The sequence below is a fragment of the Echeneis naucrates genome, chromosome 1 (assembly GCF_900963305.1).
Source record: "Echeneis naucrates chromosome 1, fEcheNa1.1, whole genome shotgun sequence".
Taxonomy (NCBI): domain Eukaryota; kingdom Metazoa; phylum Chordata; class Actinopteri; order Carangiformes; family Echeneidae; genus Echeneis; species Echeneis naucrates.
Window position 1 is genome coordinate 19,793,974 of NC_042511.1, and position 27,003 is coordinate 19,820,976.

Sequence of the window (27,003 nt, forward strand, 5' to 3'; positions counted from 1 at the left end):
CCCCCCAACAGTTGTGGATGGTGTCATCGTTCAGTCACCGACTGAAACAAGTGAACACCCAGCAGCTGTAAGTATTCCAGACAGATCTTGCTTCAGATGGCTGTTCGAAGTATTCTGAAACAGTATCTTTTCCTGCATCACAGGAGATTAACTTCTGCAGATTAGGTCCCTTACAGCCCTTCCATCTAGGAGGTCTGCAGGGTGGACAGGATGGTCATCCTCAGGGTCATTAATTTGTACGGCAGGGTGTTGCTCTCCCCCAATAGTTGTAATATTATGGAGAACAACACATGCCACAATGATGTCACATGCCCTCTCTGGGGTAACCCTGAGCTTACCCAAACACTGGAACCAGGATTTGAATAGACCTATGGTCATCTCAACCCGGGCTCTAGTCGTGCAGTGGGCCGCATTAAAATGTTGCTGAGGCCCCGGCTCAGGGGTCAACAGAATAGGCTGGCATGGATAGTCTCAATCCCCGAGTAGGTTGCCATCAAACGCTCCTGTAGTTATAGAGGACACATTTCAGTGCATTAAAAAGGGAGACACAGAACATTTGTACAAAAAGTTTTAGTTTCCTTACCACGTGCAAATCTGTTGCTCAGACTACACTCCCGGTAGATCCGGGAATCATGTACAGAGCCAGGCCACTTGGCTTCTACATTTGTAATGACGTAGGCTGCATCACATATGACCGTCACAGTGCAGAGAATGACATGGGTTACAGTTTACTGTAATGTATACATTTCCATTTAGGCTACATAATTTTGAAGATGGTAGGTCTTATACTGTGCCTGGACGTTGATGCTGTGAAAGGATTTTCTATTTACTATTTGTCTGCAGGCTTAGTAATAGGAATTTGTGTCCCATCCAAACATTCAATCACATTTGGAAGCCCTGCAAAATGGCAGCTAATTAAGCTACTGAACCCAGTCTGAGGGCACAGCAAAATATAATTTATATTTAAATATGATTCCTAAATCAGTCACCTGCAATTCTGTGGAATTCTTCTTTGATGGTTCTTACAGGTCTGTGTCCCGGGAACACCATCATTGGTGCAGTAGTTACCTTTCTCACAGCTCTACACACTGCTGCCTTTCCATGGTGCTTTGCATCTCTGATGCTGTACAGAAAACTACTGTTTGCAAAAAATTGAAACGCTATGCATACAATTTGCTGCGATGTGAGCGCACGTCCACGATTTGTGAGATTGGTTATGTAGGGCCGGAGAATGTTATTTAGATAAATGATACCGTTGGCTGAAAAGCAGTAGCATTCGTACAGATACTGCTCTGGAAACGCCAGGACATCTAATCTCGGTCGGAAGATTCTCTCGCCACGTAAGGCGTTTCGAATAATTTGGGCTTCGAAATCAATCGTATTCAGAATGAATGGGCAATCCATGTCTAACAGCTTTCTTTGTGTGGGAGGAGACAGGTAGGAACTCAGGGTTTCTTAAAGAAAACCTACCAGCGAGCAGGTTATGTTTAGAGCCTGTTACCATGGTGATTGACTCTGAGTGTCAGATACCCGTCTTTCTGGAACCGATAACTCAAGAGTTTCCCTCATCTCAGGGTTAACATACTCACGTTTTCACATAACCCGCTTTCTGGAATAACCCTCTGATATTCATCAGTACAGCACCAGAACCTATTTCCATATGGAACGCTCTTGGGTATTAGGAACATTTCAAGAAGTGAAGTTTTGAAAAAACAGGAAACTTTATTTGCTCAGGCGTGACTAACTGATGTCTTTCATTGTTAGTGCATGGGTCATTGTTTATGGGGCATGTTTTTTGTTGTTGCTGTAAGGTGGATCTGTGTAATGTTGTAACTTGGGCATTTTGGGGACCACAGGAAGAAGACTAGCCTGCATTTGCGTGTCAGCAAATGGCAAACGGCAATGAACAATCTTTCTAAATCATATATATGATGCTTTACTTAGGACTTGACTTGAAATGCTGCATTTGTATTCTGAAGCTATTTCCATCCAGGTCTTTTCAACGTTATTTTCCCTCAGTCTCTTGACTGATGTTGATTTAGTTCACTGCTCTAAAGGAGCTGCATGAAAATGTGAATTTTAATTACACAGTAACCTTCATGAAGTTGGGATTCCCTGCATGAAGGTGGAAACCAGATCAAATCAGATCAAGTCATGATGTAATTGAAAGTTTCTTAACTGCCACCACTTGATCTCTGGTGGGTCAGGTAAAGGAGAGTGTGGACAAAATGAACGACTTTTGAAAATGCCCTGTCCACAAAACAAAACAGCACCATCTTTATACAATAACAAATGTTGCTCAAAATGACTGACATCTCACATAGATATTTATTTCTCACTGATGCAGTTCCAAACATCTTCACAAACACAAATTCTGCTACAAGTGATCTTCAACCACAAACACAAAAGTTAATTCACCTAATTTTCCAAGAGACCTTATGTGACTGTCAGAAGGTTTAAACTGACAATCAGTGGATGTTGACAGTGTTCTTACAAAACAAAAACATAAAAAAAAAAAAAACAGCTGTAGAGCTTACACATCCTTTACATCTTAAAAATATGATTAACAAACAACTATGATTGTGCAGTTAAGGTTCCATTACACACATGCAAGAGGAACTAGTGCACTTCCAAACTAGCATGCTTTCCTCACACAGTTCTTACAAAAGTCAAGTTACATCATTAAGTGAAGATGTGTTTTTATAAGAAATAAAAGTGAGTAAGTAAGTGTTATAGGTTGTCCCCAAGATATTTGAATGAGGTTGAATGTGACTTTTTGACTGCTGCAGCAGAGTAGGTGGTCCACCTCTTACTGAACCTTAAATGTTCCAGAGCCTCGGCAGTGTTTCAGTAAATACATGTGAACGAGGTGTCAACAAAATTTTACTCTACACCAAAAAAACAAAAAAACAAAAAAACAACAAACCCTCAAAAAAATAGCCCAATCCTGACTATTTAAGGTTCTCCACGAAAAGCTGCTGTAGAAGATGTCAGAGCTACAGGGTGAAGTTAACTGGTGATGACAGACAAAAACAAAACAGACTTACTAACAGGGATAGGGTGTATATGTACAGTGTGTGTGCTGAGGATCATTGAGGTGGATGGGGAGGAGGAGGTGGGGGAGGAAGGTCAGAGAAGGGGAATGAGTTTGGAGGCCAGAGAGGAGCAGCGAAAGATGGATTGAAAAAAGATGGAGGGGGGGGGAAGAGGGGGAAGCGGGGTGGAGGGAAATGGTGTTGAGGTGGAAGAGGGTACGTGCAGATGGGTGGGAGGTTCATGGGTGGCAAGTATGTCTGTCTGGGTGGTTGTTGTGTGTGTCTGACTGTTGTCAGTTTGTTCCTTGGGCTCTGTTGCCTCAGTGAAGGCCCTGAATATCTTTGTGAGAAACCCCATGCGTCATGCTGCGGCTGTGTGTTCTGGATAACCTGGACAGGATTATCTGAAAGGAGATGGATGAAGCAATGTAAAATAAGAAGATTTAAAAACATACTTCTTGGGGGAATCAAGTATCTTTGTCGTCATATTCAACTGCTTATCTGGGTTGTAGGAGCAGAAGTCTCAGAGGTGAAGACTACACACTCCTTCCCCCAACTATCTCCACCAGCTCCTCTGGGAAAATCCCATGGCATTCCCAAGTCAAGAGACATAATCCCTCCAGCAGGTCTGCCTGGTGTCTGGAGATGGGTAAGCTTTCCCTTGGAGGCGTTCTAACCAGATGCCCACACCTCCTGAGCTGGCCTCTCCTGATGGGGAGGTGCAGCAGCTCCACTTTGAGCTCCTAACATTATCTCTAAGGTTTAGGAGCAGCAGTCTCAGAGGTGAAGACTACACCACCCTGTGGAGGAAGCTAATCCCTCTTACTACCTCAACTTTACCTAAACAGACCAGTAAATTGTCCACATTACTGTAGATGAAGCTCTGATCCATCTCTCCCTATCTGGATCCATTTTCTCCTTACTCAGGATTGAAAATCATAGTAGGTAATTTTTTAAAGATTTATTAATAAACACCAACAAAGTGTATGTGTACCTGTGCTGTTTTTGTCCCGCCTCTTCTTTGAGTTTTTTCCTTTTCTCCTTGCCTCCTGCTCCTTCTCATCATCACTATAATCTAAAGCCTGCAGAGAAAAACAAGTTTGTTTTAGGACAAAAATGAAACCAGAAAGGTTATGTTCAACCCTGACTGATAAAGGTATTTAACATGTAAATTTGATCAAGTGACATATAGGAGCAGATGAAAAAATATATCTTAAATCTTAGTTCCCAAAGGTTGTTGTAGTGATGAGAGTTTACTGGTGGAGTGGGTCTGAGACTGACCAAGAGTAAAGGGCAGTGGAAAGTTATACAGCTGACCAAGAGGAGCTCCTTTGTAGATCACAGACATTGTGTGATTCAACTGATCAAATGGTGGTTGAATACAGAGACTTGGTAGTGCAACACCTATTGTCAACCTTGGGCACAGAATGCCAAAGTCCCCATTACACAAACAGTTTTTTGTTCATCAGAGGCCAGTGAGGCAAAAGAGGAACAGGAAGAAACAGCTGTCTGACAACAGAATCCAGAGTTAGAGAGTGGCAGTTGTTTACTTTATGCTAACAATATTATTGTCAAAATCTTACTGTGATAGCTGATATGTGTCATAACAACAATCAAAATACAATACTCACAATGGCTAGTTTTTGCTTAATGAAGCTAACATAGTAATAGTTCATAATGAGCTGGGACTTTACGGCACTGACTGAACTGACCTGGTGACAGAGCCATGGAGTGATCAAACTACTGCTGCTGTTGGTCACCTATGTAGAGGTGTGGAGGTGTGTGTGTGAGGGCATTCATGTTTGTATAAGAGGCTCTGCTGCTGTGGCTTCATGACATTCCCACTTCTCCCTTTAATGCAAACTGCACACCAGCAACAATGATTGATATTTTCAAACCGCCTCACTGAAAAAAGTTACCTTTAAATTTTTCTTCGAACAACAACAAAATGTCTATTTCCCTCTCAGCGATTTCTTTCCATTTCATAGCAGTTGATTTTCGCTTTGTTCAACATCACCCTCTCAACATTCTGGATCCGTTGGGTTCACATTTTTTTCTCTGTGCTTACCTCCTCTGGAGGTTCCTGATCATTCTTCCAGGATGCATCAGATCCCTTTAAACTGAAGAAGAATAATATCCATTACACCATTGTGACCAGTTTTGATCAGAAGTTAAAAAAAAAAAAAATCTAAATCTACTCACAATTGATTACTAAATTAAGTTGGTTTAACATTCTCTGTGCACTCTCCAGATGGGTGACAAATTCCAAGAGAAACTTTAATAAATGAGCAGAAATGTTTCCATGGAGAAGGCAGGAGGTGTCAATGATCATTTGATTAGGATTAATCATATCTTTTATGTTTTTTAGCAGCGCATGAAGGAACTCCTGACAAGGAATCCATCTACCATCCATATACATCTGTGTGTACATCTGTGTGTTTACTTACAGTCTAAGCTGTTGTGTGAGGATATATCCTGTGCACTCCTTGATAGTTGGTGCGTAGTAAACAGTCATTCCCTCTGTCAGTCCTTTGCTGCTTATCTGCTCCACTGAGCTCAAACGTAAAATATAGAGCGGGTTGGAGACTGGACCGAACACCTCAAACACCTGAGACATGCATAAACAGAACATCATTAACCTGTAAAAAACCTACAAGCAGGTCTGGGCAATATGTCATAGTAATAAAATCTCCGATTTTGTCACACCACCCGATTTTCAATTTTAATACATCTCTTTTGTTCTTATAAAAAAAAAAAACTAAAACGGCAAAGAAATTATTTAAAACAAGTTAGCTTTTACTTTTTGTGGAGTTTCCCTTTTGGGTTTTGAACAAAATTTCCCCTTTGGGTTAAACTGGCAAAGTATAAAACGTTCGTAATTATAATTTTTAAAAAAAAATCACAATTGAGTCTGGCGCCTTTTTTTGCGGATCTCATCAGGTAACAACAAGCTAAGCCCACTCTAAACTCCAGGAGCCCAGGGAGAGCATTGGCGGCATAACAAACACACACACACACATAAATATACTGTATTTTGCAGACCATAAGGCACACCGGGTTATAAGGTGCGTGAGAAAACATATAAAGCGAAGCACAGTACGTACTGGTATTACAAAAAGTGGCGGAGGTAAGTGTACTGTGTACTGTTCTCTGATTGGTTTATCGTTGACAGCGATAGCAAATACCCGAAGTTAGTGTGACGTTGGAAGACCGTTGGATGGATTTGAAAATTTGGTTTAGGTTCAAAACCTAACGTTGGCTTGACGTCTAAGTATAGTAAGGTAACACTAACTAAATGTTAGATGATGGTTGGTTGCCAGCACTACATAATTAGATATCTAATGTTGTCTGACGTTTCAACCCATATTAAACCAAGGACCAATGTTAATACAACGGCCCTGTGTCAGATGGGAATGCTCCGACAATCCATCAAGCGAAGCTGCTTTGTCGCTTACCAAAGTGGCACTAAAACATTTTGACAGATTTCTGAGTGCAGCGTACCACATAAAATTGGTTCGAGGACAGTAAGCACAACAAGAATTCACACATAAGGCGCACTGCCAATTTTTCAGAAAAACTAAGGATTTTAAATGTGCCTTTTTGTGTGAAAAATACTATATACCTACCTTACCCACAGACCTCCTATCAGATGTAAAAATGATGCTGTCATCAGTCAGAGGGGGTGTGTCTCTTAGAGACTGAATGATTACTGCAGAGATAGAGAAAGTGCTTAGAGCTATGCAGAAGAAATGCACAAAAAGAAAATCTGACAGTACAAGTTGACATCAGTGTTTGAATGTTAATTTACCAAGCTGCTGTATAATACTGGAGACTTTTCCAACAGGCTGCAACTCTGCATCCTCTGGTATCGATATATACACATTCTCGACTGCAGGCAGCTCCTACACATAAACTTTGTGATGTTTTAGTCTGTAGTGACATATGTTAAGGTTCACAGGAAAACATGTTCCAGAACTATGGTTGAGACAGCACAGCATGACCTTAAGATCTGGAACTTTGAACATTTTTACATGCAGATTTGCCCCTTGATGTGCAAAAACCATGGTAGTGATGTGTTGCAGATCAATACAACAAAAAATTACTTATTAACAATTTCCTCAATCATCATAAATGTGCTTGCTTATCCTCAGGCTATGTTTGGATGCAGGTCAACTGAAACATTTTGAGCCTGACCCTTAGGGGGTCAGTACAAATACCAAAGATAAGCCATACAATCGCAGTAGTTCATCAGTTAAAGCAGGCATGTTAAGGGACCAGTTCTGACCAACTCTGAAGTAACCATTATCAGTGCAAGTGGCCTTTCAAAATTTATGCATAACTCAAGATACACATTGCTGAATAAACTGACCGGAGGCCTGAACTCGCAATTGCTCTTTTGATTATATTACAATTAAAAGCTGTAAACAGTGATGAACGGGCCCTCAGACACCTGGGGTCCATTTCACAAAGCAGGTTCAACAAACTCTGAGTTGATCTACTCTGAAATCAGCCTTTCTGGAACCCAAAACTCTGAGTTTCCTATCTCAGTTAGTTTGATCAACTTGGAGTAGTTTCACCCGGAGTTAAGTGCGTGCACCATAACCATAAAAAGACAGCATAAATGGAGCCTCGATTCAACAGGTCACCATGGCAATATTGGAGAGGAGGGCTGAATTTCCACCTCACTAGAATTGGACATCTTAATGCGCTCATACAGAAAAAGAAGTGCAACACTGCTGCAGCTGCAAAAGAGAGGGAGACGGCATGGGAGAACATTGCTGCTCAGGTAAATACGTAAGTTTAAATGTAGTCCTTTGAGCTCACAATAATATTACAGGGGAAAACTGCTTGAATGGTAGCTTATTAATTTATTTCATTTAGGTGGAATCCTGCGAGGGAGAGGTGCACATGGCAGCAGCTTAAGATGAAATATAAAAACTTCATGTAGTTCAAACAGGTAAGAGCTCGGAATAATCTCGGCAAAATATTCATTTCCCTTTCATGTCTGTTTTTTTTTTTCCTTTTGTCCCACCAGATTCTGATGGTGCTATCTGCCTGGTGGAGTCCCCTCATGCCACAACAGACCTTGTAACTGTAAGTAAGCAATACACCAAAGATTTCTGCCAAATGGTAGTTTAAGTATACTGAAACATATCACTCATCTTGGATGAAGAGCACAAGGAAACTGTGTCCGCTGCCTTTACAGAGGGGGATCCAGAGAGACCTATAGAGGTAACATCTTGATACATTACTGATAGTTCTCTTCCCATTCACTTTTCTTAAAATTGTGTGACATTTTGCTTACATTGAAGTATTAACACATTCTCATCCTTTTTAACAGGGCATGGCTGGCCAGCAGCAGGGTCCCTCAATTTCAACTGCACAGATTGACACAGTGACATGGACGTTCAGTAAACACCAGAGGTTCATTCTGTGGAATTTATGTGCAACTGTATCATTTAACGTCCTCCTTATATATTCCCAGTTACTAGTACAAGATATTCACAAAATTCACCTGCTGAAAAACTAAAAAAAAAAAAACTAAAAAAAAAAACTGAACACTCAGAAATGCAGTACTTGGACGGTCAGATAAAGAGGACAGATCTAACAGGTGAAATACTGCAGCACACAAGGTGGTTGCATGGTCACAGTTGAATTATGTTAAGTATTGGAACATTAACTTAACTAGTTATTTTATTTGTAGTAAATAAAGAAGAACATATTAAATGTATGTCTTTATTGACTGTTGTGGTGATGGTGACAATCTCTGAAGTGATTATGGCCTTAAGTTTTCTGCACCTCCAACATTGTACAAAAAAACTCCCAATTGCAAAGAAACACAGCGCAACTCACAATTTCTGCTGGGATGTGAGAGCACGACTATGTTTGGTAATGGTGCAAATGTAAAGACGGATTAGGTTGTGTATGGAGATGGTGGACTGCACCATTCAAAAAGATAATTGTCTGGAGAAGACTGAACGTCTAACCATCTCCCAACGAAAATGTATATCTCTGTGCAGTAATCATCCACAGGGTCACTATCAAAAAGGACATTCCATGTTAAAACAGTCACCTAATGGACTTCTAATACAGGCCTACTGACTGATTTTTTTTTAATGATTCTTTTTTAATGAACAGACCGAATTCCGAACTATGCTAAACCAAAATTTGCCTGATGACTGAATGAATGAGGAAATCAAATGCCATGTGTGGCTGAAGGAGGGGGAGTCAGAGAGAAACTTGAGGTTTACTGAGAAAATCCTGGCACCAACCAGGTTAGTTTCACAGAGTCTGTTACTACAGTAACTGACCGAGAGGTTAAATTACCTCACTTTATGAAACAGGCTTGTGTTACCGCTGTTTCTCTGGTTTGAGTTACCTCTGTGAAACAGAAAACTCAGAGTTTCCCTCATTTCAGGGTTAAACTCAGATTCTACTAAACCTGCTTTGTGAAACGGTCCTCTGTGCAACTTGGAGCCCCACACATTCACTCCCACTCAAACACATTAAATCTGAAAACCTTTCTCCATGGGGATAGTCCGTGGAAAGACCACTGGGCCCTTTTGTGACGTCCATTCCTGCAACGTAATTCAGAGTCCAGGTTTCATGAGTTTAGTGGTGTGTTAAGGTCCCCAAAAAGATTTTTGGAAAGGCGGAAAAATAATAATGATGAAAGCTATGAGCAGAAATGAATGCGCCCTCACATCCCTGGCTTCTCAGAATCCCCAGTATTTACCCCCACCCAATTGCATTAACACAGGAAACGTTTTGCTGGGACCAGTGTCAGTGTAACAACCGCATGGCACAAACCTGAAAATATGTAACTTGAACAATATTATGCTATGGGGCTGACTTCCTGTATCCAGTGGATGGTACTCAGTATTGGCATATGACATATTCAGGGCAGGAATTTAAACACACGCGTTGAATTTGGGGGTACTGGTAAATGTATGCTGGAGTTACCAGGATTTCCTCTTTTAAGGTAATAAGTAGAAATTGGAGGCACAGCCACACCAGTTGAAACTTATTTTGATATCTGTCTTCAAGGTCTAATGGATATGAAGCCATTTGGATTGAAAATGTAGGAGGAATCAGCTTTTTTATGAGGTGTGTTGACAGTCTGTGTCCGGTTGATGGCACAGACAGTCTTATTCAGTATTAACAGATAGACGTGTTTAATGAGAGACTGATGGATGTGTTTGAGGACTGGCACGACTGCCCAGCAAGTCTAACAAAAGGTAAGATTTTGATAACATCGTTTTGACAAAAATTGTAAGAGCTGGAACAGGGAAATTGTGAAAACAGCATCAAAATTGCAAATTTTAACCCTTTAACACCCACGAGTCCTACTGTCCACCTGAACTTTTTGCTTATTTAACCATTAAAGTGCCAGAAAGTGCCCTGTGAGTAAGTGTTTCAGCCCATTTTTCCGAAACACTCAAAACCTTCGATATCCAGCAGTTAACTGCATGTGGAAAGAGGTCTTATGATAATACTGAGTGAATGTGAACTCATTTTGAATAAATTGTAGGAGGAGTTCATTAAAGTACTAGGACCTGGAGGCTGATTTTCTTTGACTGGCAGTTGATGCTCTGACTCTGACCATTGACTCACTGGGGCAGATTGTATTCTGGAGATATAAAAACTTCATGTTTTATGGCAAAACCTTTTGAAACCTCAAACACTTGCATAGCACTCAGCATATCTTCTTCAGCATTAATGCTGACTAAAGTTAAGGCTTCCTCATTGGTCCAGCATCCATATACTCTCTCATTCATGGTTTCTGCCACTTACAGGAAGTTTTTCCTTGTCACTGTTGCCAAGTACTTGTTCTCGTCCCTCCATGAATAGTTTGGTCTAGCCCTGATGTAGGTGTGTCTTGATGTAAATTTGTTATGATTTAGCACTATATAAATAAATTTGATTTGGTCTGATTCTGCTTTTCTATCCTGAACAAAACCTCTTGAATATGAAAACCAATCAGCGTTCAATGCAAAAGTAGGAAGCGTAGCGCTGCAGATTTATGATACAATATTCAGGCCACACTGAGGGAAAAGATTGGAGCTTCTGGAATAAAACCTAATGAGAATTTGTAAGAATAAAGTCATAAAATTCTAAGAATAAATTTTCAAAGACCTCCAATCCCTTCTGGGATCCAATGAGCATCTTCCTGCATGAAAATTAGGAAAATGGTGACTTTGTAAACTGTACTTAAGTAGGGCTTTTCACAAATGAGGAAATATTTTCTCTTTTGGCACATCAGTACCATATTATCAGTATCAGGACTTACATTAAAAAAAGTATGCAGAATGGTCTTTGCAAGAGCTTGAGAAGGATCTCTGTGCCTTCTATTGCAGGTATTTTGATATCCTTTTTCTCATAAAATTGTGATTTTATTCTGGTAATATTAAAACTTCAATTACAACTTCATTCCCATATTATTGTGACTTTACTCTTACTTTTAATTACAACTTTATTTTTGAGGTCTCAATGTTTTTTTCTCCACAAAATGGCTCTAAAAAAAAATTATAGACTGACTGGCAGGTGAAATAAAACGCTGTCTGTACTCAATCAATCAGAAATGTTCAGCACTCCAAGCTGCACTGCCAAAGTTCCTGGGCTATCAGAAAGTATTACCCCCCCAAGCAGTGATATTTTTGGGGATAAATCAATAGACCTGAAAATCCTTTCTTACTCTGGTTCTAACAGTCAGAACACATGCTTCCTTGAAAGGTTTTTGGGGAAAGTTTCTGTGGTCGGATTGCGGCTCAGGAATAGACTCCTCAACTCTTTTATAAAATTCACTGGCTGTCATTAAACACAAACATACAAACCTCAAGCAGGACTTCATCTCTGGTTTTGATAGGAGCCGGTTGGCTGAAACCCTCATCATCATCATCATCAAATATTACAGGAGAGGGAGAAGAGGAGGATGAGGAAGACGAGGATGATGAGGAGGAAGAGGAAGAGCTGTCACAGAGGAAAGAAAAATAAATCCAGAGTTTCTTTCCTACCAGCAAACAGGTGACTGTTTGGATAACGTATTGGTTAAAACCATCCTCCCGCTATGGGTTTAAGTACCTGTCTGAGTCCTCTGAGTCCTTGTCATCACAGTCAACAGCCTTACACGCACTAGTCAAAGGAAACAATGGTGCTGCAAAGTCTGTGCATACAGCTCCTTTTCCTTCTGACTTAGTTTGTGCATTAGCACTGTCAGAGGCTACAGTGAAGCCTGCAGGTTTTGTTGTCTCAGTAACCTCAATCACCTCCTCCCTGTGTTTCAGTCCATTTTCCACTTTTTCATCCATCTGAAATGTTAGATACATTTTATGATTCAAAAACAGTAACTATCAGTAACATATTGAATAGATATAAATAGTGCATGTGAATAAATTGCAGAAATGCACAATTGAACCACAATGGTAACCTGGGTATCTCGAGTAGAGCTGAAAAAAAACAATTTCTAATTTCTCATCTAGTAATAAAAAAAAAACAAACAAACAAAAAAAAAAAACAGTTATGAAACATTGTGATGAAGGGTTCGGGTTAGCGAAGTAAACAAGGTATTGTCTGAATGATCAATGATCTTTACTCGAGAATCAAATATGATGGTGCACTGTTTGGTCATGCAAAACGCCCACATGCTGATATGTGTTAAAATCATGCATGGGATCAGGAAGGTAACCCAATATATAAACTGTATAGTATAAACACTATGAATTGTATTAACTTCTCAATCCCATGCATCATTTTAGTCTATATATTATAAACTAGTTTATTCTAGTGTCTGACACACTATATATATGAAAATAATATGCGGTCATCTCCAGTGATTGAGAGATAATTTAACTACTGAAAAAGCAGACAAGTCAGAGAAGCATACCGTTAACTTTGATAACGCAAAAATAAGATAATGTGTTGCTTACACGTGCAGTAGCATCAGTCAGGAAATTAGCTAGAGAGCTAACCGAGGCTAACTGTGCTAAACTTAATTTACGACACGTCATCAACAGCCGCAAGTCAGTACTAACCAAGAGGCCTTTTCCAAGAACTTCCATTAAGAATTTGTTAAGACAATAACGGTTGCGTGTCCCTGTGTGTTAACATACCTGTATCTTAGTTTAGCTACAAGACTCACGGCCGAACAACCAGATGGAACTCCAGTCCGTTCACCAGGAAACCTTTTTGTACTTCCGTTACAAACCTTCAAAATATAACCTAGCTGGAAGAAACACGAAAAATGAACGACAGTGATTGGCTTTATTTTGCTCAATTTACAGCAGCAGCTACTCATGACAAATTTGACAGAACAATATGAAATATAGTTTATTTCGTTGTAATAAAAAAAAATCATATAGTATTTTAATTTGTGACATATTGCAGAATTACATACCTAAATAAATCCATTAAAATAATCAATACAATAAGTTAAAATACAAAATGTGAGACAGTTCTGTATCTGTCCGTTTAGTCACAGTTTGCTCTCCTTTTATTGTGTGATGCTTATGTCACTCAAAACCCTCCACTATGGTCACACATCATACACACTGTTTCAAAACATATCTGTGATGGAAAAGGTCTCAACTGTTGTTATAGTGGACACACTGCAAACCAACAAGATGAGTAGAATGCTCTCTTTATTTCCAGTTCTCATCGTTTTTAGTGTCTCATGTGTTGTGTGTGTGTGTTGTTTTGTTTTGTGAAGACAAATGTCTTTGTTGCTTTTACACACATTGAACTTAATTATTATTACCATATCAACAAACTGTTTAAATGTTAAAAATCACTGTGTTAGTTTCGATTGAACTTTAAATGAAAACGTAGAGATGCAGACAAAATTTTACTTTATCAAATATGACCAGTAGGTGGCAGAATAACACTCTTTAATCAATCCAGGCTGTGCCAGGGTGTACAGATCAATGTTGAGTGAAAAATACAGCTACATGATCTGGACCATTGACTATCCTTTGCCATTTTTGAGATGTTAATAGCGGGCAGGACGGTGGATATAGTGGATAGCACTGTTACCTCACAACAACAAGGTTGTGGGTTTGATTCCTGGGCCTGTTTGCAGTTATAATAAAGGGGGCGCTGTTGTGGATTTTGTGAATTACTATGTCACACCTGGGTCTGAAAACAAACAAAAAAGCAGCTCTTCCAGAAAAATAAGGAAGGGGCTACAAAGTATTTTAACACTAATAACTTGTATCCTAACAGCAACGAAGTATACAGCATCAATGTGCTTTGGAATTTAAAATGCCAGCTCCACTAAAAAAGTACACAATTTCAGAAGCCTTAGGGGTGCTTATGAACACAGATTCCAACAAATAAAGCTGCAAGCAGTGATGAGCTGGCCCTCATGCACCTGCATAACTCAGAGGAGCCTTGTTCGCCCCCATGCAAACACCTTCAAACTTGAAACTTTTTGATGTGAGTGGCTTGTGTGCAACATATTGTGAGGGTCCCCTGTGTGCTGAATTGCCCATCAGTTTCACACCATGTGGAAGTGTACAGAGAACACATCCAGAATCATACAAATTGGATGATGTTTGTGTAATGAAGCTGACTTTCTGTGTGTGACTCAGTATTGACACATCATGGGAAGTGTACAAAGTTTATGGAAGATTTGACAATGTATGTTGGAGTTTAAAGGAATTTCTGTTGAGTGTCCAGTCTGCGGTATGAGAGAAATTCCATCAATCTTATGCTTCAATCTTATGTCCTAACCCAAACGGAATCTGCTGACTATTTCCTGGTTTTCTGCTGTGATTCAGGAGGAAAACCTGCAGGATTCTGGGGAGTAGTTGTTTTTTTTTTTTTTTTGAAGGTTTTAAACAGTTATCTTCTAGAATAATTCATGTGTTTGGAGAAAAAATAAGAACTTTTAATGTGCAAAATCCTATATTAAAATTATTTAATGGTTGGGTGCACGATGGAAGGCTGGACAATCTCTCAAATATATGCTGTTACATTAACTTCTTAACCAAGGTAGTAAAACGACAACCAAGAATTGAATGGAGTCTGAGGATTGGCAAAATATACAGAGAGTTTATTTACATCATTTTTTTTTCTTTATTTTTACAAACACAGGTTTTCACAGTGAGGGGGAGAGTAAGTACGTTCTAGCTCATAAAAGAAAACAACCAAAAGATCTAACTGTCTAGTCTAACAAAAAAAGCTTCACCAAAACGTACAGGGATGGCACCAACCAATAAACCTAGTGATTCTAGACAGACAATAACTAAGTGTGTGAAATAAAATGTACAGGGTACCCCAAACTCACCTAGTGTCCTCCAATCTCCCACCACTAACCATTATTTTTTTTATTTATTTATTTATTTATTTTTTCTCAGCACAAAGGCCACACAGGGCCACAGACAGCAGCAGGCAGGCTCAGAGCAGCCGCCTAGAGACTTGTCTTCTCAGCCTTCTTATAGTCTGCTCTCACTCCTGATTGGACAGCTCCGCGTTCAAAAGGACCAATGAGGAGCCTATCTATGCCTCCTGAACCCTCATCACCTTGGAGAAAACGGAGGGGAGGGGAAGAGAAAAAACACACAGGCAGGAGGGAAAACAGGCTCTTTTCCTGCCTGGCATGTAACATATGCGGTGGGCAGACCATGGACCCATATAGTGTTTCCACTGTAGCTACCCCCAAAATGGCTGTTACAGCATGATATCAGACCCCAACAAACTGTGTCATCATTGTGACATCAGGCCGCAACGTTTCTAGCAACGTTGTGACCTTTTTTGCATAAATCAGTGCAGCATAAAAGCTATTTGTGCAGACTTTCCTCTTTTTAATCATTGGAAAATTTTTTGTCCGGCACCAGCACTTAAAGGGATGAACATAGTGCTAATTGAATAAAATCCATATAGGGAGCTGCCGCGCTGATATCATGGATACTTTTTAAGAAGTCAATTGAGTAAGTGGGATGAAATCCAGCGATAGGTAGAAAACCACAGTTCGGAGGATATCAACAACACAGCCACAGAGGAGGAGGTTATAAGAAGGGATGCAGCTGATATTGAGGTGAACAGGCCAGTCAGAGAGCGAAATATGGAGCATAAAGCTAGAGTTAAATGGCCTAGGGCAAATAGTAGCAAGGAATGGGAGACAGTCAACAGGAACTTCAATAATTCTGAGTAGACTAAGAGGAGACGCAAGTGATAGATTGGAGAAAATGGGAGACATAATTTACTCCTATGGTGTCGAAAGATTTGGGGTGCAAGATAGAAAGAGGGTTGAAAGAGTACAGGTAGCTAAGTCTAGACGGCAAAGAGAAATTGAGAAATTAGTTAAAGAAAGAAGACAATTAAGAAAGCAGTGGAAAAGAGCTACAGAGGAAGAGATAGAGGGAATTAATGTGTTGCAAGAGGGGTTGAGAAGTAGGCTAGCTGTACTCAGAAGGGCCGAACATCTTAGGAAAAAGAGAAAAAAGAAAGAATATGTAAGAACAACATTTTACAGGGACCCATTCAAGTTTGTTAAAGGATTGTTTAACCAGGAAAAGGGAGGGCAGCTTAAAGCGACAAAGATAGAAGTAGAAGAGTACCTGAGAAATACATATTCTGATCAGAATAGAGTAGTAGGATTTCCACCTGACATGCCACCATTAGGAGATAGATAGATAGATAGATCAAGAAATGGATGTTAGACCCCTAGGTGGAAGGAGGTAGAGAAGGCTTCTTTGGCCCCAGGGCCAAATGGAGTCCCCTATAAAAGCGCACCTGATATTCTAAGGTTTTTGTGGAGGCAATTAAGAAGAAAGAAGAAACAGTCTATTCCCAGAGCATGGCGTAGGGCAGGAGGTGTTCTTATTCCTAAGGAGAAGGAGTCTTCAGAGCTGAGTCAGTTCCATATGATCTCTCTCCTGAATGTAGAGGGAAAGATTTCCTTTAGTGTAGTTCCATGGAGATTAGCTAGTTATTTAGAAAGGAATAGTTTAATAGATACTGCAGTACAGAAGGCAGGAATACCTGGTTTCGCAGGGTGTTTAGAGCACACTAGCATGATTTGGCATCAGATTCAGGCAGCCAAGAGTGAGAAAAGAGATTTGCAGTGCCACATAGCCTTATTTGGGAGGTGTGTGATTATTTTAGAGTGCCTGGAGCAGTTGTCAATTTACTAAGAAGATATTTCCAGGATATCAGACTATGTTTAAGTACAGCAGGCTTTACAACAGGTTTGCAGAGGCTAGAAATAGGTATTATGGCAGGGTAAACAATTTCTCCATTAGCATTTACAATGGCAATGGAGGTAAGTATTAGAGCTTCTAGGTGGGTTGTAGGTGGAGAGAGGCGGCAGGATGGGATGTGCCTTATACCAATTAGGGCATATATGGATGATATGACGTTGATAGCTACAACGGTGCCATGTATGAAAAGAATACTTGAGACTTGAAACTTAAAGTGGGCTAGTATGAGAATCAAGTCTAGAAGTAACTCAATAAGCAGAGGAAGATTAAGTGATCGAAAGTTTGTAATAGATGAAGAGGATATTCCAATAATTAGGGAAAAACATATGATGTATTGCCAACTACCCAGAACCTAAAACTCTGGGTAAATGGAGACCCGTTATGTTCGTTGTGTTCAGGTGCTGCAACTCTAAAGCACATCTTGTCCGGTTGTACGGTTAGTCTCTCACAAGGCCGATATACGTGGCAACATAACCAGGTTTTAAAAAGCTTAGCTGCAAGCATTGAAGATATACGGAGGCAGGCAATTTTAGGAGGGTCTAAGACAAAGAGAGTTGCAATACAGTTTGTTCAGGAAGGAGGGAAAGTTAATAAGATAATAAGTAAGCAATGCAGCAATGACAGTGGTGCTGCTTGAGATAGTTGTCTTTGTGTTTGTGCCTATTTGACACCATGCGGTTAGCCCAGGTGAGTTGGCCTGTGTTGGTGTCTTGGGTTTGTTTGAGTATAGGGCTGTTCAGGTGAGTTTAGTTGCTGAATCTGCTAGTGTAGCTTGTATTGCCTCCATCTCCTGCACCCTCTACTTTCATGCCCCCTACCCGAACCAGGGTCTGTATCCCCACCCCGCTTTCACTGGTGCAGTTGGTGAGAGGTTAGAGTAGTTGACAGTGGTGCTGTTTGAGATAGTTGTCTTTGTGTGAGGAGTGGTGACGGCTGGCATTAGGGGGTGATTCTGGGACGCCAGTGTTCACGGTCTAACCTCCTGGAGCTGTTGTGGCCAAACTAGACGAAACACAGACGAAAGGAGGTTCCCACCTGATGACCCTAAAGACATGATAGTTATCACCGCTCACTGGCCTAGTTGGATATTATCTGTAGGGCACATAGAGCAGGGCGAAAGTTTGTTGCTAGGAAGGTAATCACTGAGTCTGGTCCATTTTTTTGGTCTCACAAGTTTCTTGTGTTTTCTCCAAAAAAAATAGTGTAGCTGACTCACTGTGACCTCACTGGAATGAGATAAGCATTTTAGCTGACAATATAAACGTAACTGCAGTCTCAGAAACCTCTAATTCAATCAATGCTCAAAACGCCTGCAGATAGAACAAAAGTTTTAAGGGGCAGAGAAGCTGCTGAGAATAGGAGTGAAGATGTGTATGTGTCCCCTGGGTACCTGTAATATGCCTATATATGGGTATATGGGTTGGATTGGATGGGCAACATAGACGTGAACTAGACTGCATAAATAAATATTGTGCAAATTCTTGTTTGGCAGAACCTAAAATAAAATATAATGTTCCAATTGGCATACTAAGTAAATAAATAAATTCAGACTGTCAGTCTGTCAAATGCTCAGTCCTTTTGGTGTCCCAAAAACAATATGGGCTCCATAGATAACTGGAAGACTTTCTGGAGACCTGGTCTGATTAGGAAAGACGGTTTCCATCCCACTGTGGCTGGTGCTGCTCTCATAGCTAAGAATATGGCCGAGTTCATTAGAAAGCTAAAACTCTGACAACCCCAAGTCGAGACCAGGAGGCAAAGCCACAGTTAAACATGCTCCTCTGCGCCTCTGTCAGAGTGGTTACCTGCTGAGTATAGAATAGAGTCTCTGTCTATGTTTAGGTCTATAGAAACTGTGTCTGTCCCCGGCCACCTAAATTTATAAAAGTTACTAAACCTAAATTAAACAGCCACAAATCCGATCTCAAATAGCACTGCAATTAAATGTGAACTGTTGAATATTCACTATCACTATCATCAAAATCTCTACTAGTTAATGATCTCTTAGATGATCATCGCATTGATTTATTTTGTATCACTGAAATCTGGCTTCAGCAGGATGAGTATTTTTGTATTAATGAAGCTACACCCCCGACTCGTGTTAATTTTCATATCCCTCGTACCATAGGTCAAGGAGAAGGGGTGGCTGCGATATTTCAGTCGAGCCTATTAATCAACCCTAGACCAAATCTGTCTGTAGGTCTTTTGGAAGCCTCACTCTTAGTCTTTCCCACTCATATTGAAAAGGTGAAAAACCAGTTCAGTTAATTGCAGTATACTGTCCATCTGGTCCGTACTCAGAATTCCTATCAGTTTTCTGAGTTTTTCAGAGTTAGTACTCAGTACAGATAAAATCATGATACATGTATAGATTTCAATATACATGTAGATGTAGAAAGCGACAGCCTTAGTTCTTGGTTTCTTTCCCAACTATACTCAATTGGCTTTTACCAGCATGTGAATGAACTAACTCACTGCTTCAATCATATCCTTGATCTTGTTCTGACTTATGGAATTGAAATTGACAAGTTAACAATCTGCCCTCAAAACTCTCCTTTGACCGACCATTACCTCATTACATTTGAGTTTACTTTAATTGACTGCACAGCATCAAGGAATAAATTTGGCGTCATCATTTGCAACAATGGAATGGGATTTCTCCCATACACAGGCTGATGAAGAAGATGAATGCTGTTATTTTTACACACACTGAGGGAATCAGTGCACACACAGAGAGGCAGCACTGTTTTTTCCAGAGTGAAATGAAGGTGCCGCTGTAGCTCAGTGCACCTTGGAGCAATTCAGTGTGGTTTGCTCAAGGGCACCTTGGCAGTGCCCTAGAGGTGGACTTGCACCTCTCCCATCCACCAGTCCACATTTTGCTTTTCTTTGGCTGGGCTGGAAAGTGAACCAGCGACCCTCCAGTTCCCAACTCAGGTCCCAACCCCCTGAGCTACTTCCATCCCACTGATGTTGATGTTCTTGTGATTAGCACAGAGTGTTAAAATCTTGATGATGCTGCCCCTCTCAAAAAGAAAGTAATAAAAAAGTATAGTATAGTATAATTCTCAAATTTGTGCCTTAAAGTAGATGTCACAGAAATATAGAAAGAAATCGGCATTCCAGTAACTTGGAAGAGTCTCACCGAGCCTGGAAAGATAGCTTAAAAACGTATAAAAAAGCTCTCTTGCATGCATGCCACTTGCAACAAAACGTTTCAGGTTTGAGGGTGTTTCAGTGGGGGTGAGTCCGGGGCCTCCGAGTTGTACACGTCTGCGATGGCCAGTTCATCGCTGCTTGAAGCTTTAAGTCTTTGTGGTTCTGTCAACTATGCAGGCCCGAAAATAAACCGAATGCATTTTCTGTCAACCACAAAAGAGGATTCCTCTCCTATCACATCCCAGAAACTGCAACCTAACTAACCAGTACTAGTCAGGATCCAAGATATCTTCTTGATTTTCATACTGTGCACTGAACTTGGTGTCCACCACATTCCACTGACTGCAACCGTGTAATGTAATACTTTAAACCTGACCAAACCTGAGTCGTGGCTCTTTTTTTACCCTTAAAATTCAAATAATTTACAAACAAGAGTCCTTTCCATTTTACACATTTTCCATATCTCTAACAAACACTCATGTCCACAGCCCCCACACACACAAACAAAACACCCTATTACCACCCTCTCCATTGTTGTAAGGTTCCGGTAGACTGAAAATTCCCACAGTTGGAATGGCTGGCCGACTATATACACACACCCACAGACACACACCCATACACACACACTCAAAATAACAAATGCAATACACTTTCTTCAGGACTGTAAAGCGTTGGCAGATCAGACCAGTCTAGAACAGTGGCCTCGATCAGTTGTGGAGTAAGTGAATGAAGCATAAACACCATCAAAGCTTTAAAAAAAGTGGTGTAAGATCAGCGGATGAGAATGTTTCCACACTTGGGAAGATGTTGGGATATGATGCCAGCTGTGGATGACATAAGGCGATGCAGTTAACGTTGTAGCCCTACAAGAAGGTTGCGCATTCATTTCCTGTCTTGGGTCCTTTCTGAGCAGAGTTTGCATGTTCTCCCTGTGTCTGCATGGGTTCCCTCCAAGTACTCCATTTTCCTCCCATCATCCAAAGACATGCATGTCTAGGTTAACTTGTGACTCTAAATTGACCATAGGTCAGAGTGTGAGTGGTTATATGTCTCTGTTTTTCTCTGTGTGTTGGGCCTGTGATGGACTGGCAACCTGTCCAGGGTGTAACCTGCTCTCGCCCGGAACGTTGGCTAGGATAGGCTCAAACACCCCTGGACCTGGAAACTGAAAAAGCGGTAGAAGATGGATGGATGTGGCTGAGGAGGAATCATGAGTCTCACTTCCTCTCCAATGAGTACACTATATTATTTACATGTGCTATGACTGGACTAATTACCAGTTATTCCTCTAATAGTACATATAATCATTTGAGAGGGAGGACGATCATCAAATCAAAATTCATCAAAATTCCCAATTTGATTGCCTGAACACTTGATTTTTCCATCTCAGTAAATGTTTTCCTACTGAGTTTATGGTCTCAGTTTCTGCTTTTAATTCTTTTTGACAATGTCAGCTCACAGACCAAAAGACAATGTCACGTGGCTTGACCTTTGATGTGAAGCCCCTGAAAAAAGCTATGGTCAAGGGGAAAAAAATGCAACTTTCAGTTCAATATCTCAGTCAGAATTCAAATGAGTAATGGCTATTTGCAGACAGACAAATACTTTGTAAAATACCTAATAATAATTTATAATTTACCCGATAGGAAATTTATTTTTTATCTCATAAACACATAACCATATAAAAGGGATAAAAAAAACCCATCATAACTACAACTACTTACTGCTTGGTGGGTTGGAACAGGGTGAGAGTGCATACCAATGTTCTCACTCCTTCAGTGCATTGATAATAACCACTCACTGCTTATTATCCATGATGTTGCTGAGTTGATGCTCCACCACTGGCTTGGACAAGTACAGCATGTCACTCCACAGGTTAAATCTGCACTTATTTCCTCAATTTGTTGTTCGTGGAGCATCTAAAGGACTGTGTACCTTGATCTTAACAGATGCTTTCACATTCCTGTCAGGTGTTTAAATTCACACAGTATCTAGCCAAGACTGAGAGAAACACATTAGATTCCTATAATGGTCAATCCCAAACAGTAGCACTGCTGGCTTTGACAGCTCTGATGCATGCATACATTTGAGGGTTTTTACAGTCCACTTCCCTCTGCCTAATTTGGTTTGAGATGGCCCTTGATGTAGCAGACCCTCCACAAGAACACGCAGACAGGGGAGTGGATAGAACAAGGGGATGGGGCTTATTTGGGATTGCACCACCGTAAGCGTGTTGGTTCCTGTTTATTCACATGCTCCAAAAAATAGACAATGGTAGGTGTTCTCCAGTTATCAGGCAACTCACTAATCAACCTCCCTGGGACAGCTTATGGAAGCTTTCTTTCGTGTCTTAAATTCAAATATCATCCTTTCAGTGGTGGTCTTTGTATATTTATTACACATGGCAAATAAACTTTTTATTTTGTCACATTAACTTTCCTGTACCTCTGCCTTTTTTGTCATTTTTCTCCTCCTCTTTTTCTTCTTTTTCGTCCATCACCACAGGTAATAATGTATTTTGTGGTCATGTCAGATAGCTTGCTGATCCTGCAGAGAGCAGCCAACTATAATGAGCCTTGGGGGGGGGTGGCAACAACTTCAGAAAGGGCTCACTATTATTTTATAGGATATGGAGTTTTATTGTATTGGAATTATTTCATATTGAGAAACAATAGCACCAGTAAAAAGTATTCTTAAAAAAATGAAGTCACACATTCAGATTTTATTTCTTCCTCCATTTGTAGCCATTTGATACATACCCATGCCCTTAGTATTTGCCTAAACTGACTATGCCACAGATTTTGCCTGTTTCTTTCTACCCAGTGACATGACCCATGCCCTAAAACTAGAGTGGCCCACCAAGTATTTTCCCAGTACTCCTGATTCGATTCAGGCCTGGTTCTGACCAAGTGTCTGCTCTTAGATCGAGGAACAGCAATCTGGTTTCCATTTCTCTTTACAGATGATGTGACTCTGTTGCTGTCACCGCATTGTGACCTTCAATATATTGAGTCAACTGATGGTTTTTTCCTGGAAATTGTATTGTGCACCTTTTGCTTAGATTTGATTTGTTGCCCACATTGAAGGAGTTTTATTATTTCTTTATATTTTCTTGTTCAAAAGTGAAGATTATTGCCTTCAATTTACACACCTTTTGATGCATCCAGTAATAAAAACAAGATAATTATGCACATGTATGAACTTTCATACCTTTGTATTAGTGAAAATTGTCACTACATCTCTGTTGTTTCTGTTAATTCACTCATTGAATTTATCTCAAGCAAAAGCCCATTCAGGGTTGTGCTCTCATTGTGTGTGTCTTGTAATACTTTGGAATGTCAATCCTGGTGAGGGATTTCATACCCCCTAAATATAAGCAGGGTGGCCCCTAACACACATGCATTCATTCCTAAGAAAAGCAGAGTCTTGGCTGAACTTAGAAATGAATCAAGACAGTACAACCTTTCAACTTCACCATTGTGTGTGTGTTCGTGGATGTACATAATTGTTAGGCCTGCAGGCCAAGGCTTGTTCAATAACTTTGTTGTTCCATTTCCCTCTGGTTCATGCAAGGTTATTTCAGTAAATCTGGACACAGTATGGACTGGCTTCATCTCAGCATTTGTACCCATCAGGAATGTGATCATGGCCTGAAAATGTCCTATGATTAGCCGCAGTGATACTTTTAAGTAATAATCTCTGGCATTGTCATGACAAAAAGCACGAGTTTGTTGCATTTTTTTTAATTTAAACTTGTGATTTAAGTGTTTATATCCATATGAAGATACATTTGTGATTTTAACAAACCATAGCCTATTGGAAGAAAGGCTCATCTCTGATCAGTTTTGACTTAGCAAATATATAATACAGTGGATTTCTGGTAAAAGAAACAAATCTTGCAAGGATATTGGATATATTGGATATTTGACCAAGTTAGTGAAGCTTAGGCATATGGTTGTGGGCTGTGACAGCTTTATTGGGATTTTACAAAGTTCCAGAGGTCCTGGCACCTGATTTTAAGGCTGAGTTTCTGAATGTATATTGTGGACTGAGACCTTTGATACTTTTGGACCTTGAACATCACCATTTAGACTGTATGGACCTTTGATATCTACCCTTAGACTGCATGGACTATTAACATCTACCCTTACAGTCAATGGACCTTTAACATCTACCTTTAGGCTTTATGGACCTTTAAGGATATTGGGAGGATACATCTGAATTGTAATTTGTTGCAGATGACTAATTATGGTGTTAATCATGTAATCATTAATGCCATTTTGTCTGGGGTTGTCTTGACTTACTTTGCTCTCTTAAGCTTTGCTTCAGTCCTGACTACTGTTTTTGCCACTGTAACACACTCACTAACCTGATGCTATCTCTAACTAGCTTCAGCATTTGGGTGTTATCAAACAGGTGATGAATGTATATCATGGTTTAATTGCTGCTGAGGTTTTCCTTCCAGCTGTGGCAGTACTGAAGCTTTGCCAAATCCAAACCATTTTACCTTGAGTTGTAATTAAATCATTGTAAGCACCATTCACAGCTATTGTGTATTTAACACATATTTGTATTTGGTTAACTGAAGGCTAATCATAACCAAATTGATATGGTGATCAAACATAGACCAATACACAGGTAGAGAAGGATATAATTACACAGGGAACTTGACTGGAGGACAGAGGAAAATATTGCTCATTGAATCTCCTCAGATGCCCCTTCCATGTGTGTCTGAGAATCAGCCAGATCATAATAAGTTTTGATGAGTACTACCAGTAAGCATTTATCTTCTATTACTTATCTGTTTCTGGGCTGTGGGGGCTGCTGGAGCAATCCCAGCAATCCCAGCTCAAAATGGCTGAGGGTGGGGTACACCCTGGACAGGCTGCCAATCTATCACAGTGCCAATACACAGAGACAGACAAAAATGAACAACCACTCACACCCAGAGTAGAGTCTTTGAGTCAGCAATGAACCTAAACATGCATGTCGTTGGACAATGGGAGGAAACAGGAGTACCCGGAAGAAATTCATGCAAGCACTGAGAGAACATGCAAACTCAGAAAGGCCCCAGCCCCTGGAATCAAACCAGCTACCTATCTGTTGTGGGGCATCAGATCTAACCACAAGGCTGTGCTGCACCCAAGGATGGTATTTATTAATTAAAATTCTGTTATGTGAGTGAGACCTGATGACAAATCACAGCTTATGTGAGGTCTGTGCTCTAAATAAGCAAATAACAAATACAATTACTTTTTGTGATGAATAGAGGTTAGTAAAGTATATTTACACTATCTTTATGTCTCTCGCTTTGTCTCTCTCTCTCACACACAAACACACACACGTCCGATGGACTTTTATTTTGAAATCAGCGTGCCCGATTTCCTGTAATTCTGTCATTCGACGGGTGAATTGACTCAGCGGACACCACTGACCGGATTTATCTGTTTCCATATGACTGGACTTTCTTTCACAGTAGGGTTCACACCGGAATACTGGACCTTGAAAGAGAGACAAAGAAGAGAGAAAAAGAGAGGGAAAAGCGAGACACTAAATGAAACAGGGATATTAGTGGCAAGAAAAGAGGGGAGCGCAGACACAGCGGATGTTTTTTTTTTTATTTCTATCCTATGGTTGTCGGATGAAATACACCAGAGGACTTTCGAATCACCATGCACCTACTGGGACTATCTCTGTTACTAACTTATCTCCTCTATACCAACCTCGCCAGCGACTTCAGCGCTAGCAGCTTTGATGAGTACTACCAGCAAGCGCAAATGGACGAGCCGGTAAGTTTAACAAAGAATCGGCAGAACTTGTTAGAAGTGAATCTTGAAAAGTATATAAATACCCCCCCAACCAAAACACACACACACGGGTGCCTAGGCAAAGCGCCTTGTCTAAATGTGGCATCGTCAAGGTTGTGCGGTTAGGGTTATCTCAATGTTTGAAAAAAAAAAAAAAAAAAAAAAAAAAAACAACTTTCTGCGCACGTCTGGGTTGAAGGAAAGTGGCCATTTAGGCCATTTATAAAACTAATCAAAGACTGTAAACAACTCTGTAAAACTCTGTAAAATTATGCTGGACTACACTTTGAAATTGGCTAAAACGTTAAAATTAATATATACACAAGCCATCATGACACTCGGAAAAAAAAAAATATATATATATATATAATGAATTGTATCCCCATTAAAATGTTACTATATTCCCCTGACATATACACATATCGTGGGAAAATTCACCATTATGACCAGAACCTACCCAATATTTTTGTACATGAAAATTGCTTATTTCACCCTGATAATTAAAACAAATACCCTGATAGACTAGCGTCTATTTGAACTTAATTTACTGAGAAACTTGAAGACAGAGGAAGGGAAAGAACAGTGAACGTTTTCCATCAAAGGGGGAGGAGGCCACAGAAAAGAGCCAATGGAGTGTCACATAGGTCAAATGTGTGTGTGTGGCTTCCACGGGGACAGGGCTAGAGAAAGAGGGGGTTTAAGTGCTAAGTAGTATCATGCAGCCATTTGAACATAGTAGACTGTGAACTGGGATGATGCTGTTCTCTCTCAGCTCCTGTCCTCAACCTTGAGTGTCCTAACAGT

At 40.3% G+C, this 27,003-nt stretch overlaps 2 protein-coding genes across 6 annotated transcripts in view; one reads left to right on the top strand and one right to left on the bottom strand.

Moving 5' to 3' along the window:
- Positions 1 to 2,305: 2,305 nt before the first annotated feature.
- Positions 2,306 to 13,210, bottom strand: naf1 (nuclear assembly factor 1 homolog (S. cerevisiae)). 2 transcript variants are annotated; one of them, XM_029510004.1, is made up of 9 exons: positions 13,145 to 13,210; positions 12,118 to 12,343; positions 11,870 to 12,012; positions 6,844 to 6,937; positions 6,662 to 6,744; positions 5,483 to 5,643; positions 5,104 to 5,155; positions 4,030 to 4,117; positions 2,306 to 3,439 (listed from the first exon to the last, which is right to left on the bottom strand). In XM_029510004.1, the coding sequence occupies exons 2-9, from the start codon at positions 12,341 to 12,343 to the stop codon at positions 3,090 to 3,092; spliced, it is 1,197 nt and encodes a 398-aa protein (XP_029365864.1). In that variant the 5' UTR covers positions 13,145 to 13,210; the 3' UTR covers positions 2,306 to 3,089. The 2 variants fall into 2 exon arrangements, with proteins under 2 accessions (XP_029365864.1, XP_029365856.1); XM_029509996.1 differs by having other exon boundaries at positions 11,870 to 12,005; positions 12,117 to 12,343.
- Positions 13,211 to 25,851: 12,641 nt separating this feature from the next.
- vegfc (vascular endothelial growth factor c) overlaps positions 25,852 to 27,003 on the top strand; it is an 87,168-nt gene continuing 86,016 nt past the window's right edge. For all 4 annotated transcript variants that reach the window (XM_029503776.1, XM_029503788.1, XM_029503783.1 and 1 more), the window contains exon 1: positions 25,852 to 26,181. In XM_029503776.1, coding sequence (XP_029359636.1) covers positions 26,065 to 26,181 — 117 coding nt within the window. In that variant the 5' untranslated portion in view covers positions 25,852 to 26,064. The remainder of the gene's footprint in view (positions 26,182 to 27,003) is intronic.